Source organism: Chrysochloris asiatica, unplaced genomic scaffold, assembly GCF_000296735.1.
Source record: "Chrysochloris asiatica unplaced genomic scaffold, ChrAsi1.0 scaffold00079, whole genome shotgun sequence".
Taxonomy (NCBI): Eukaryota; Metazoa; Chordata; class Mammalia; order Afrosoricida; family Chrysochloridae; genus Chrysochloris; species Chrysochloris asiatica.
In genome coordinates, this window is record NW_006408597.1 from 11,894,503 (window position 1) to 11,905,523 (window position 11,021).

At 48.3% G+C, this 11,021-nt stretch overlaps 1 protein-coding gene across 1 annotated transcript in view; it reads left to right on the forward strand.

Moving 5' to 3' along the window:
* PLEKHD1 (pleckstrin homology domain containing, family D (with coiled-coil domains) member 1) overlaps window positions 1-7,355 on the forward strand; it is a 44,317-nt gene extending 36,962 nt beyond the window's left edge. Inside the window, exons 7-13 of the mRNA XM_006865584.1 lie at window positions 2,620-2,714; window positions 4,067-4,160; window positions 4,884-5,062; window positions 5,523-5,655; window positions 6,031-6,175; window positions 6,718-6,867; window positions 7,117-7,355. Of these exons, the coding sequence (XP_006865646.1) occupies window positions 2,620-2,714; window positions 4,067-4,160; window positions 4,884-5,062; window positions 5,523-5,655; window positions 6,031-6,175; window positions 6,718-6,867; window positions 7,117-7,286 (966 nt within the window). The 3' untranslated portion in view covers window positions 7,287-7,355. The remainder of the gene's footprint in view (window positions 1-2,619; window positions 2,715-4,066; window positions 4,161-4,883; window positions 5,063-5,522; window positions 5,656-6,030; window positions 6,176-6,717; window positions 6,868-7,116) is intronic.
* The last annotated feature ends 3,666 nt before the right edge of the window (window positions 7,356-11,021 follow it).

Sequence of the window (11,021 nt, forward strand, 5' to 3'; positions counted from 1 at the left end):
CCCCCCCCATTTTAGATAGCCAGTGTCTCATCTACCACTCTGTGTACTGAGGGGATAGGCTTTGATCCTTGATGTGAAGACTCCTTCCCTCTTGGTTTATTTTGAGGTCCTACATCCATAAATAAAGGTCAAGTTCATCAAATTGTAGCAATTTACACTTGTTTCCTGTATCAAATTTCTTTATCTTCTCTATTCAAGTTCTGATCATCAAGGCATTGAAGCTAGGTCAAATGGGTCCTATCTGCAAGTTTGGGTGTTCTTGCGCATCTCCCTCCACTTCATATCAGCTGGATGTTTCACTCTCAGCTCTAGCCCACTGTGGCTAGGGTCAGGGTCCATGGGCTCAGGAGTTCCCAGGTCTCCCCAAATTTCAGACCACCCAGCTTTTCCTCTGCTCCCTTTCATCTCAGAGTCTATGGAGATGACCAGGAGTCTATGGAACTCAGCCCACATCTTTATTACTGCCTTTCCCCCACTTCCATTCACAACTAGAACAACGTGGTCACCAGCAAGCTTATAAGCTGTTCGTGAGTTCCCTTTGAGTTTCAGTCTTGGAAAGGAGTTTGTCCTGAAGGGACTTAATGGCTTGCCCTTGATGGGTCCCAGGTGGATAGCTTGCTTGTTCTTGTAATGGCCAATCTGCTGTTTTAATTTTTTGTTTTTTTCCTGCTGGTCTTTCTTTCAGGAAGTATATTCTGTTTATCTGGTTTGGTCTGCATGTCCTTTCAAGTGGGAATGTCCCACCTCAGAAGGTTCTATACACTACAAAGCCTCTGCAAGCAACCTATTTCACTGGGCAATCCTAGAACCCCTTTTAAGTATTCCAATCAGCTGAAGATGGGCTTACAAGCTTTCTGTAACCAATATTTCCTGATATTCCTTTCTATTCCACTCAAGTGTCTATTTTAAAATAGTAGGCAAAGGAAACCAGTATCCATAATACAGTCAAGCACCTTAACATTATTTCCCTTAGGGTGTTTTTTTGTTTGTTTGTTGGATGCAATCCAGTTGATTCTGATTCAGTGCATAATATAACAAAATACTGCCTGGTACTGCACCATCCTCACAGTTACTATGTTTGAGGCCATTGCTGCTGCCACTGTGTCAACCCATCTTATTGAGGGGTCTTCCTATTTTCCACTGGCCCTCCATTTTACCAAGTATAAGACCCTTGTCCAAGGACTGCTCCCTCCTGATAACATGTCCAAAGTGTGAGAGACAAAGTCTTGCTTGCCATCCTGGCTTCTTAGGAGCATTCTGGCTGTACTTCTTCCAACACAGATTTATTTATTCTTCTGGCCATCCATGGTGCTTTTAACATTCTTCTCCAACACCATAATTTAAATGCATTGATTCTTCTACGGTCTTCCTTAGTCACTGTTCACTTTCATATGCATACGAGACGATTGGAATACCATGGCTTCGGTCAGGCGCGCCTTAATTGTCAAACTAATATCTTTACACTTGAACACTTTAAAGAGGTCTTTTGCAGCAGATTTGTCTACTGCAATATGTCATTTAATTTCTTGACTGCTGCTACATTGAGCATTGATTGTGGATCCTGGTAAAATGAAGTCTTTGAAACATCAATCTTTTCTCCACTTATCAGGATGTTATTTATTGGTCCAGTTGTGAGGATTTTTGTTTTCATAACATTGAAGTACAGCCCATACCTAAGGCTGTGGTCTTTGATCTTCATCAGTATTTTAAGTCCTCTTCGCTCCCAGAAAGCAAGGTTGTATCCTCTGCATATTGCAGGTTGTTGATGAGTCTTCCTCCAATCCTGCTGCCACGTTCTTCTTCATATAACCCAGCTTCTTGTATTATTTGCTCAGCATATGAATTGAATAAGTATGGTGAAAGCATACAATCTGGTGCACACCTCTCCTGATTTTAAACCATTCAGTGTCCCTTTGTTCTTCTCTAATAACTGCCTTTTAGTCTATGTACAGGTTCCTCATGAGCACAGTGAGGTGTTCTGGAAAACCCATTCTTTGAAATGTTATCCATAGTTTGTCATGATCCAAACAGTTGAAAGCCTTAGCACAGCCAATAAAGCATAAACATCTTTCTGGTATTCTCTACTTTCAAGAGTCTTCTGATGTCAGCAATGATATCTCTAGTTCCATGTCCTTTTCTGAATCTGGCTTGATCCTCTGGCAGTTTCCTGTCAATGTGCTGTTACTACCATTTTTGAGTGATCTTCAACAAAATTTGACTGCTTGTGATATTAATCATATTGTTCAATAATTTCCACATTCCGTTGGATCATCTCTCTTTGGAATGGGCAAAATATGCATCTCTTCCAATCAGGTGTTAGTGGATGAAATTTTCCAATGTAGTAGACATCCATAATCATGCAATTGGAGGAAAATAATGCTAGGGTTATTTCTAAACCCACCTTCAACACGCTGAAGATGTTATTATTTTCTTTAACAGGACATACTCATCACAGGTTTTGTTTTACTGAGGTTGTGTTATGGGGTGGTGGCAGGTGGGGACCAGAGCTCCTCAGGTCTTGTTAAAAGTCTGGTTCGGTGCATGCCTCAGACTATGTTCAATCCAGTGACACTTTACTGCCTGTGACTGACTCTTCTCTCCCTCTCTGATTCACTCCAGGAGCTTGAGCGCCTTAACCAGGTGCTGGAAGCTGAGAAGCAGCAGTTTGAGGAGGTGGTGCAGGAGCTGAGAATGGAGCAGGAGCAGATCAAGAGGTGGTGGAGTTGGCCCGGGAGGGGATGGGAAGGAGGGCACATCTGGGTTAGGGTGTACTGAGCCCATATTGGTCAGACCTGAAGGGGCCTCGCCCAGGGGATACTCGCTAGCAGAGGACTTGGTTTGGGGCTATGTTTTCAATGCTTTAGGTCTTGGGTTGTGTCCAGAAGTAGCTGTGGACTCTCATTCACATCACTACCCACTGAGGAGTATGTGCAGACAGGCATCCTCCTCAGTAACAAGCCCCTCCCACCTTCCTGAAAGCCTTCCTTACCCAAGGCCAGACAGGATCCAGTTGTCCTAGAGGTGCCACTGCCAAGACCCCAATATCCCCCACTTTTCCTACACAGCCCTTTCACATTTTGGCTAATGATGGCACGTGGGATCTTTAGTTCCATGTATGGTCTGCCATTCTACTGAATTGAAGGTGTATTTTAAAAAAGCCTCCCCAACTATTTATTGCTCTGGGTAGTGCTGATAGTGGTCATCATCCCTGATCCTCAGTGACAGTTCAGAACGAATTTTCATGCAATACTCTTTTAAAAGGAGAGTGACATTCAGAGGATCTGACCTAGGGAATTGCCAAGCACCTCCTCAGCTGTCAGCATTGTGCCAGACCCTGGAGTAGAAGACAAGTTACCTCCCCTGAGGACCTTATAGCCTGCTTGGGAAACCTGAGCTCTCACGTAGGAAACATCAACACAATAAAATACTAGGGGGCTACAAAAAGTTCCTGGGGAAATTCCATTTTTTTGAAGCCCCTTGCGTAATCCAGTGCTACCAGGCACAGTGCAAATTTCCTCCATTTCAGGAATTCAGAAATATATATGATCCATGTAGGCTCGATAAGAGGTTAGATGGAGCTGGGCCTTGCAGTGTGGCAGAAGGGAAAGGCATTCTAAGCAGGAGGCTAGGAAACAGGAGCAAAGCCTTGAGGTGCCCAAGGTTTGTTAGAAGGCAGTAAGGAGTTTGTCACCCCTGAGAAAGGCCTCAGCCATGTGTCTGTGACAGAAAAAGTTTGGCTTTAGCCGGAGCTTGTGTAGGGATTACAGGGATGAGGACAGGGTCCCTTTGCTTCTCCTCCAGGACACCCCTCTGCCTGTGGGTAGCCCTGGGTCTGTCCCAACTGACAGATGCACATATACCTGGAGCAAATCACTTCAACTCTACTGTGCCAACATCTGCTTCTCTCGGGCTGGGGCCCCTACAGCTGCTGTTGGGGTCCAGGATGAAGAGGGGCTGCCCTCTAAGAGCACTCTGACCTGTAACAGGAAGTGAAGCAGAAGACTTCTGTCTGTGGAGGAGTTGGGAGTGGGTGGGCACTACCATATTCAGCTCTCTATCCCTGCAGAGAGCTAGAGCTGACAGCAAGATGCCTCAAGGGTGTGGAGCAAGAGAAAAAGGAGCTGAGGCATTTTACGGAGTCCTTGCAGCAGACATTGGAGGTGAGGGGCCACTGCTGGGGTGCTTGACTGGGAGGCTGATTGGTGAGCCATGTGAAACAGATTTTTCCACTGTTGTTTCCAAAGAGAATTATCTGCAAAGGGAATGGGGAAGGAAGGGAGGCTGATCTAATGGGTTTCTTGTCTGTGAACCTTTGGGGACTCCAACCTGGACGTGCGATCCAACGTAGGAATTTCCAAACCCAGATGCTATGACTGTGGCATCAGGAAATCTCTCTCCTTTAGTGCTTACATTTTTATACCAGATGGAGGACTGGTTAGGGGTGCTTCCTTCTTGTGGCTCATTCACTTAGCTGCTCGCAGGCACAATTGAGCATGAAAAGAAATGAATCACCAGGTCACCTTCATTTAATACCATAGAAACTGGGAGGAGAGACAGAGGTGGCTTGTGCTGAGGACAAATACCAACTCCTTAGCATGGAAAGAAAGTGCCAGCTCTGGTCCCAACCCCTCCTCTCCTGTGGTCCCACCTTCCCTCTGCTGTCCCCTGCATTCTGCACACAAATCCCCCAACCCCTACTCCAAACCACTGTGCCCCCAGGAAGCCAAGATCATTCATTCTTCTATACCATTCTTTGCCCATCCTCTTCCTTCTGCCTTTCTGTCTCTTCTCTCCCTGGAACTGGAAGGCAAACGGAGGCAGTCATGTTGGAGAACCTCAACTGGGCTCTTCATCTTCTTTCCTTCCTTCCTTCCTGACTCTAGGAACTCTCCATAGAGAAGAAGAAAACCCTGGAAATGCTGGAGGAGAACGAGAACCAACTGCAGACTCTGGCTAGTCAGAGTGAGGAGTCCTCTCCCAATGGAGGGCTTCACAGCAATCTAAGGCAGATCGAAGAGAAGATGCAGCAGCTCTTAGAGGAGAAGCTCCTGGCAGACAAGAGGTGAGGTGGCCGAGACTCCCGAGTCCATGATTAGCTTGCGGTCTGATAACGTGCCTCAAACAGACACCTGGACTCAGTTGCCAGTGACCACATAGGCCACTCACTTCCTTTTGCCTAGAACTCAGTTTTCTGCCAGCCAAATAGCGAAGCACTTAATACTGATTTGATAATAATCTCTTGCAATGGTGTGAACCAGGCCTTCATAGCAATGCTTGGTGATTGCCTGGGCAGATACACTTAGCCCCTTTTCACCGATGAGGAAACTGAGGCTCAGGGGTCACAGAGGTCACAGAGCTAGCAAGTCCTAGAGTCAGACTCTGGTATCCTAACCTAGGACACTGACCACACCTTCCCTCTCATCACTTGGGTGACGAGATCCAGGAAGTGTTCGGGCTTACAGTGTCTGGACCTCAGGGTTCCTCTAAACTGGTTTCTGAGAGGGGCTGCTCCTGACTTGCAGGATGAAGGAGAATGAGGAGCGCTCAAGGGCCCTGGAGGAGGAACGTGAGTTCTACTCAAGCCAATCCCAGGCGCTACAGAACTCACTGCAGGAGTTGACTGCAGAGAAACAGCAGGCCGAGCGGGAACTCAAGGTGTTGGCCCAGGCCTGCTGGGGCCTGTGTGTGCTACAGCGGGTATCCTTCCCTCACCTGGAGATGGGCCCTTGACCCCCAAACATTACCAGGCAGCTGCCTTTCTCCCCAGGTGGCTAGGTGTAGGCAGTGGAAGCTGTTTGAGGAGGTCAGCAAGCCTGCCTCTGACCCTTTGGTGGGCCATCATTGCTAGATACCTGCTGGTTGCAGGACCAAAGCTGTGGCCTCCTGGTAGGGAGTAAGATGTGGAGGCAGGATGTGGTAACTCCCATCTAAGTCTGGAGGCAAGAAAGCCCATTTGATCCAGGGATGACCAGGGAAGGGTTCCTGGGGAGGTGGCAACTGCTCCCTAAGACCAACTCCCTCTCCCTTCAGGCTGAGGTGAAAGTCCGCATGGACTTGGAGAGGCGTCTACGGGAGGCAGAGGGGGCCTTGAGGAGCCTGGAACAAGGGCTCAACTCAAAGGTGCGGAACAAGGAGAAGGAGGAGAGGATGCGGGCCGACGTGAGCCATCTGAAAAGTAAGCCCTGACCCAATGTGCTGAGAAGAGGCCCTGGGGTCCAACACAGGATTGATGTGTATTAGGTGTGTATTAGGAGTCCTGGTGTGGCACTGTAGGATAAACACTAAACTGCAAGGTCGGTTTGAATCACGAGGTTGGCAGTTCAAACCCACCAGCTACTCCTCGGAAATCCTATACAGGGTTACTTTGAGTCAGAATCAACTCGATGACTGCACTTAACAACAACAACAGATACTTAATACATATTGGCACCATTTCTTCCGAGACACCTGCCTGCAGGCCTCCATTACAATCACTTTCTTTGGGTTGTTAGTTGTGGGCTGGGAACTGAGGGAAAAGCCTAGTTTCTTCACTTTTTCAAAAGCTCGGGGCTGTGTTCTCAGCAAGACGGTTGCAGATTGTGGTCTAAGGGGCAAAGGTGGTTTCGGTCTCCCTAGGGATGGGGTCAAGATTTCCCACTCAACCCCGCCCGGGTCCTTGGGAGGGGCTGAGAGAGGGGCCGCAGCAGTGGTGCACGTCCTTCTGGGTCTGTCCTGCAGGGTTCTTCGAGGAGTGCATCCGGAACGCCGAGCTGGAGGCCAAGATGCCGGTCATCATGAAGAACTCCGTGTACATCCACAAGGCGGCCACGCGCCGCATCAAGAGCTGCCGCTTCCACCGGCGCCGCTCTAGCACTTCCTGGAACGACAGTGAGTGCGCCGTCTGTGGTCAGGCAGGGCAGGGCTGGTTGGGGAAACTGAGGGCTGGCCCTGCACAGCCAGAATTCTCAGCACATTGGCTTCCTCACAGGATGTGGGAGCCCAAGGACCAAAGGGGATGGGGGGAAGCCCAGGGGCTGAAGCGGGTGTGCGTAGCCCTGACTATGGTTGGTGTTGGGACCAGTGGGGCCTTGGTGGCAGGAAGGCTTGTTCACACTGGTTAGGCCACTGTTTCCCCAGTGAAGCCATCCCAGTCCTTCATGACCTCCCAGTTAGAAGCCAACAACATGGAGGAGCTCAAGGAGGTGGCCAAGCGGCTCAGCCGAGACCAGCGCTTCCGGGAATCCATCTACCACATCATGGCCACCCAGCCTGGAGTGCCCACTGCGCTTCCCCGGGGTGGAAAGTGATGGGGCCCCTCTTTTGCTTCTCAAGTCTTTCTCCCAGGATAGGGGAAGGGGTACAAAGGGAGGCCTGACCCGCCTGACTCCCCTTGGCTATCTGGGGGGGGCTGCCCCTCGTCTGAACTATTGCTCCCTCTGGGGGCCAACCTCACCCTCACACCCTCCCACACCCTGTGTCTATACTAGGCCCATGCAGGCCCATGCTGGGGTGCCTCATGCCATGGAGAGGTAAGGAGGGGACCTGGTTGTTTGTGGTGATGGTTTTGGGTAGGGGTGGGGTGGAGAGGGAGAACTGTGTGGGCAGGCAGGGTCCACTCTGGGTGAAGACAACAACCCTCTCTTGTGCTTACCTCACCTCTCTGCCTCTCTCTGTGTGGCCTTGCTGGCTTGCCCCTGGTCCTCCTGTTAAAGGCCTTGCCCCCACCTCTTAGACCCTGGGATCCCAGCCCTTTCTTTGCATCTGACACTCACTGGACAGCTGAGAAAGGAACCTAGGAAGGAACTTCTGGGCTCACAGCACCCCACATTCACCATAGTACCACCCACGATGCTCCTGCTTCTTAGGTGACCTCAGCCACATACAGCCTCCGCACCCAAGGAGGGTGGTATGACCTTGTTATATCCCTTTCATGGACCTGAGGGCCTTGGGCTTAACAAAGACACAGAGGACTCTCCCAAGGGTGGCTTCCAGCTCAGGCAATGGAAGAAGGTAGCGGGATCTGTCTGCTGGGACTCAGTTGCCTCTGGCTATGGTGACCTTGCTGGTCTGTGTGGTCTCAGATGTCTTCTTCCCAACATCTGCTGCTTTGTTCGCCTTGCTGCCTTCTCTTCTCCCAGAGACTTTGCTGTGAAATAATGTCACCATGAACTCTTGTCAGGTGGGGAGTCTAGACGTAACACGGCCATGAGCCATTGTAGATGAAGCTGAAACTCCCATTTGCAGCTCTTGTGGATGATTGCCGCTTCCCAGGGGTTGTGTTCCTCAGCCAGGGACAGAAAAGTCTGGCCTGCTCTTCCCACATCTCTCCCCTCTGCAGCTGCCAATGTTTGTCCGATTCTCCAGCAAAAGCGTCTACCTGAGACTCACATGATGAGGGGCTCTAGTGGAGTTACAGGTGCTCTCTGAAGCTTGGAACACTGGTGAATCTGAGGCTACAGGGAAGCCCGGAGAAGGTGCTGACCTCTCGGTGCCTGCAGTCTCTACCTTATCTGGTTACAAAATGAAAAGGAACACCATGGCCTCTGAGAATGCCTGCTGTTGGGCTGCCTGCTCTGTGCCCAGGGCTGCCTGCTGAGACCCACCTTCATGGCCCCTTCTCAGTGGCAGGGACAGCCAGTCTCCGCAGAGTCTAGGTGGAGTGGGAATGAGACCAGAAACAATGTGTCTAAAAGGGCTGTGCATCAATGTCAAAGTTTTAAACATGTACACCTACATAACCCTGAACTCATTTCTCAAGTATGTATGTGTCATGGGTTCTGAAATCAGGGGGAGACATAAAACTAAGATCACTTATTTATTTATTGTTTTTTAAGGAATTAAATTAATGGCTTGCTCTTGGGAAGGATGTTTTGGAAATTTTCAAACATGCCCTCCGCTGCCCCCAGACAAGCTGTCACCCAGAAAGGAAAGTGGTTTTCATGCACAGCTCCTCGTATTCCCACCCTGTCCTTCCTATGCTTCAGCTGATTAATCCTTAAGTATTTATTTGTTAAAAACTCACTATGTATCTACTGTTGTAGATAGAAAAGGAGCAACCTCCTCGTTATATGAAGATACTTAGAGGTGAAAATTGCTTACTGAAATATACTAATCCGATTTAAAAAAAACAATAACTAACCCTTTATTTCTTGGCCAATTAAATGTGGTGTTACCTGCATTATCTCTTAAGGACTTGGTGTAATCTGTGCTAGGGAGATGTTGCCCCCTGCAGGCCAAATATGGAATTACGTGCTCACCTGCTTGTATTTTGCCTCTTTGCTCTCTCTCACACATCCACCCCTTTCAATTTTCTATGCATATGAGGAATCACTCCCCACTGCTGTACCTCCTGTGAGTGCCTTTTTAATAATTAACTGAACCATCTGTGTACCCACCCCGAGGTCATGGCTCTCCCCATGTAATAAGAACTCTCAACTGGATTTTCTTTTGTTTTGAGCTCCAACCAATGGGACAGACTGTACAAGTGGGATTGCCTCAGAGAGACCAAGGAGATCTACTTTTGTGACCTGCTAACTTCAGTTTTCCCACCAGAAGTCGACAGTTTGACCTGCTCTGGTGACATGTGTATTTTGTAAGGGAGGATCAGAAATGAGTGAGAAACCGTAATGACTGATTACTGATTCTCTTATTTAATCTGTCAGCATTAGGTTTGCTCAGACCAACCCTGGATTATGCTGTCCCAGAATAATTAGTACTAGCTTCTCCTTTTGCTATCATAAACGTCCCAGAATGGGTAACAAGTCTGTGTTCACATAAATCACAATGTCTTTCCTCAAGGAGATGTTAATGTGTGAAACACTCAGGTTGTGCCCCACTTCCCAGCTCCCACCCCCTGGGAAAGATCCACAACTTCTCTTGCCTCTTCTTGTTGTTGTTATATGCCATCAAGTCGGTTCCTACTGATAGTGACCTTGTGAGTTCAAACCTCTGACTTTGTGCCTGATCTGGGCAGCCTGTGGTGGCCAAGTGCCAGCTGAGGTGAACCTTCATAACCAGCACATTGGGAGCCTACCGTAAATGACAATAGTGGAATAGAAACGCTCTAGTCTCAGGGAGTCAGTCCAGATGGTGTCAGATATAGTCTTACTGAAAGTAGCTATTAAACTCATGAAGCTGTTCTGGAGCCCTGTGGAACTTTGTGGTGTGTATGCCCAGATGAAGCTGCTGAGATCTCTCTGGGGGCTGCCCAATCTCAGAAATACTGTGGCTTTGAGTCCTGGGGAAAATGCTACCAACTTATCTCACCCCAGCCCTAGGTGAGCTAGGCATTGGGGGTGGGGATGTTCTTGCAAAGCTTTGGGGAGGATACGGTGGTAGTCTTGTTTCTTGGAAAATTTTCTACTCTCAGAGACAGCAACTGGGAAAAAGTGGCTATTCAAATTTCCAAGTGGGTATAAAAGGTGTGGTGCACATATTCAGCTTCAATTCTCTTGATTCTTTGTTTACACGTCTCACTTCCTCTGCTTTTTCTAGGACTTGTGCTTCTATACGTGACTACTCACTTCTCTGACCCACACACAGGTCTCACTGCTCCATCCAGTGGAGTTAAAGATATTCAGGGGAAGTTTAGGAAGGAGTCCAAGCCCAGGAATCCTATTGGTTAGGGGTCCATCTCAGTTAGTCATGACAACAATTACTATTGAATTGAAAGAATCCTATCTCCATCTCCTTTCACCAGACCCATCTAGACAAGATGAAAACTGTTCAATAGGGATTCTACATTCCATCCCCCCTTTGCTCTGAAATGAAACTTCCTCTTGGAAATATGTAAGCCAGTCATTTTGTGCCTTTATAGCTCCTCTCCCCCCGCCCCTGCCATTTTAGGTAGCCAGTGTCTTAGCTGCCCGTCCCTATCCACCCTGTGAACTGAGGGGATAGGCTTGATCCTTAAGGTGAAGACTCCTTCCCTCTCAGTTGGTTTTTTTTTTTTTTTTTTAATGTTTTATTGTGAATTATATGATCGTTTACATGAGAGAACTTTAGTTTTACATTCATTCCATCGTATATCATCTCATTGCCAT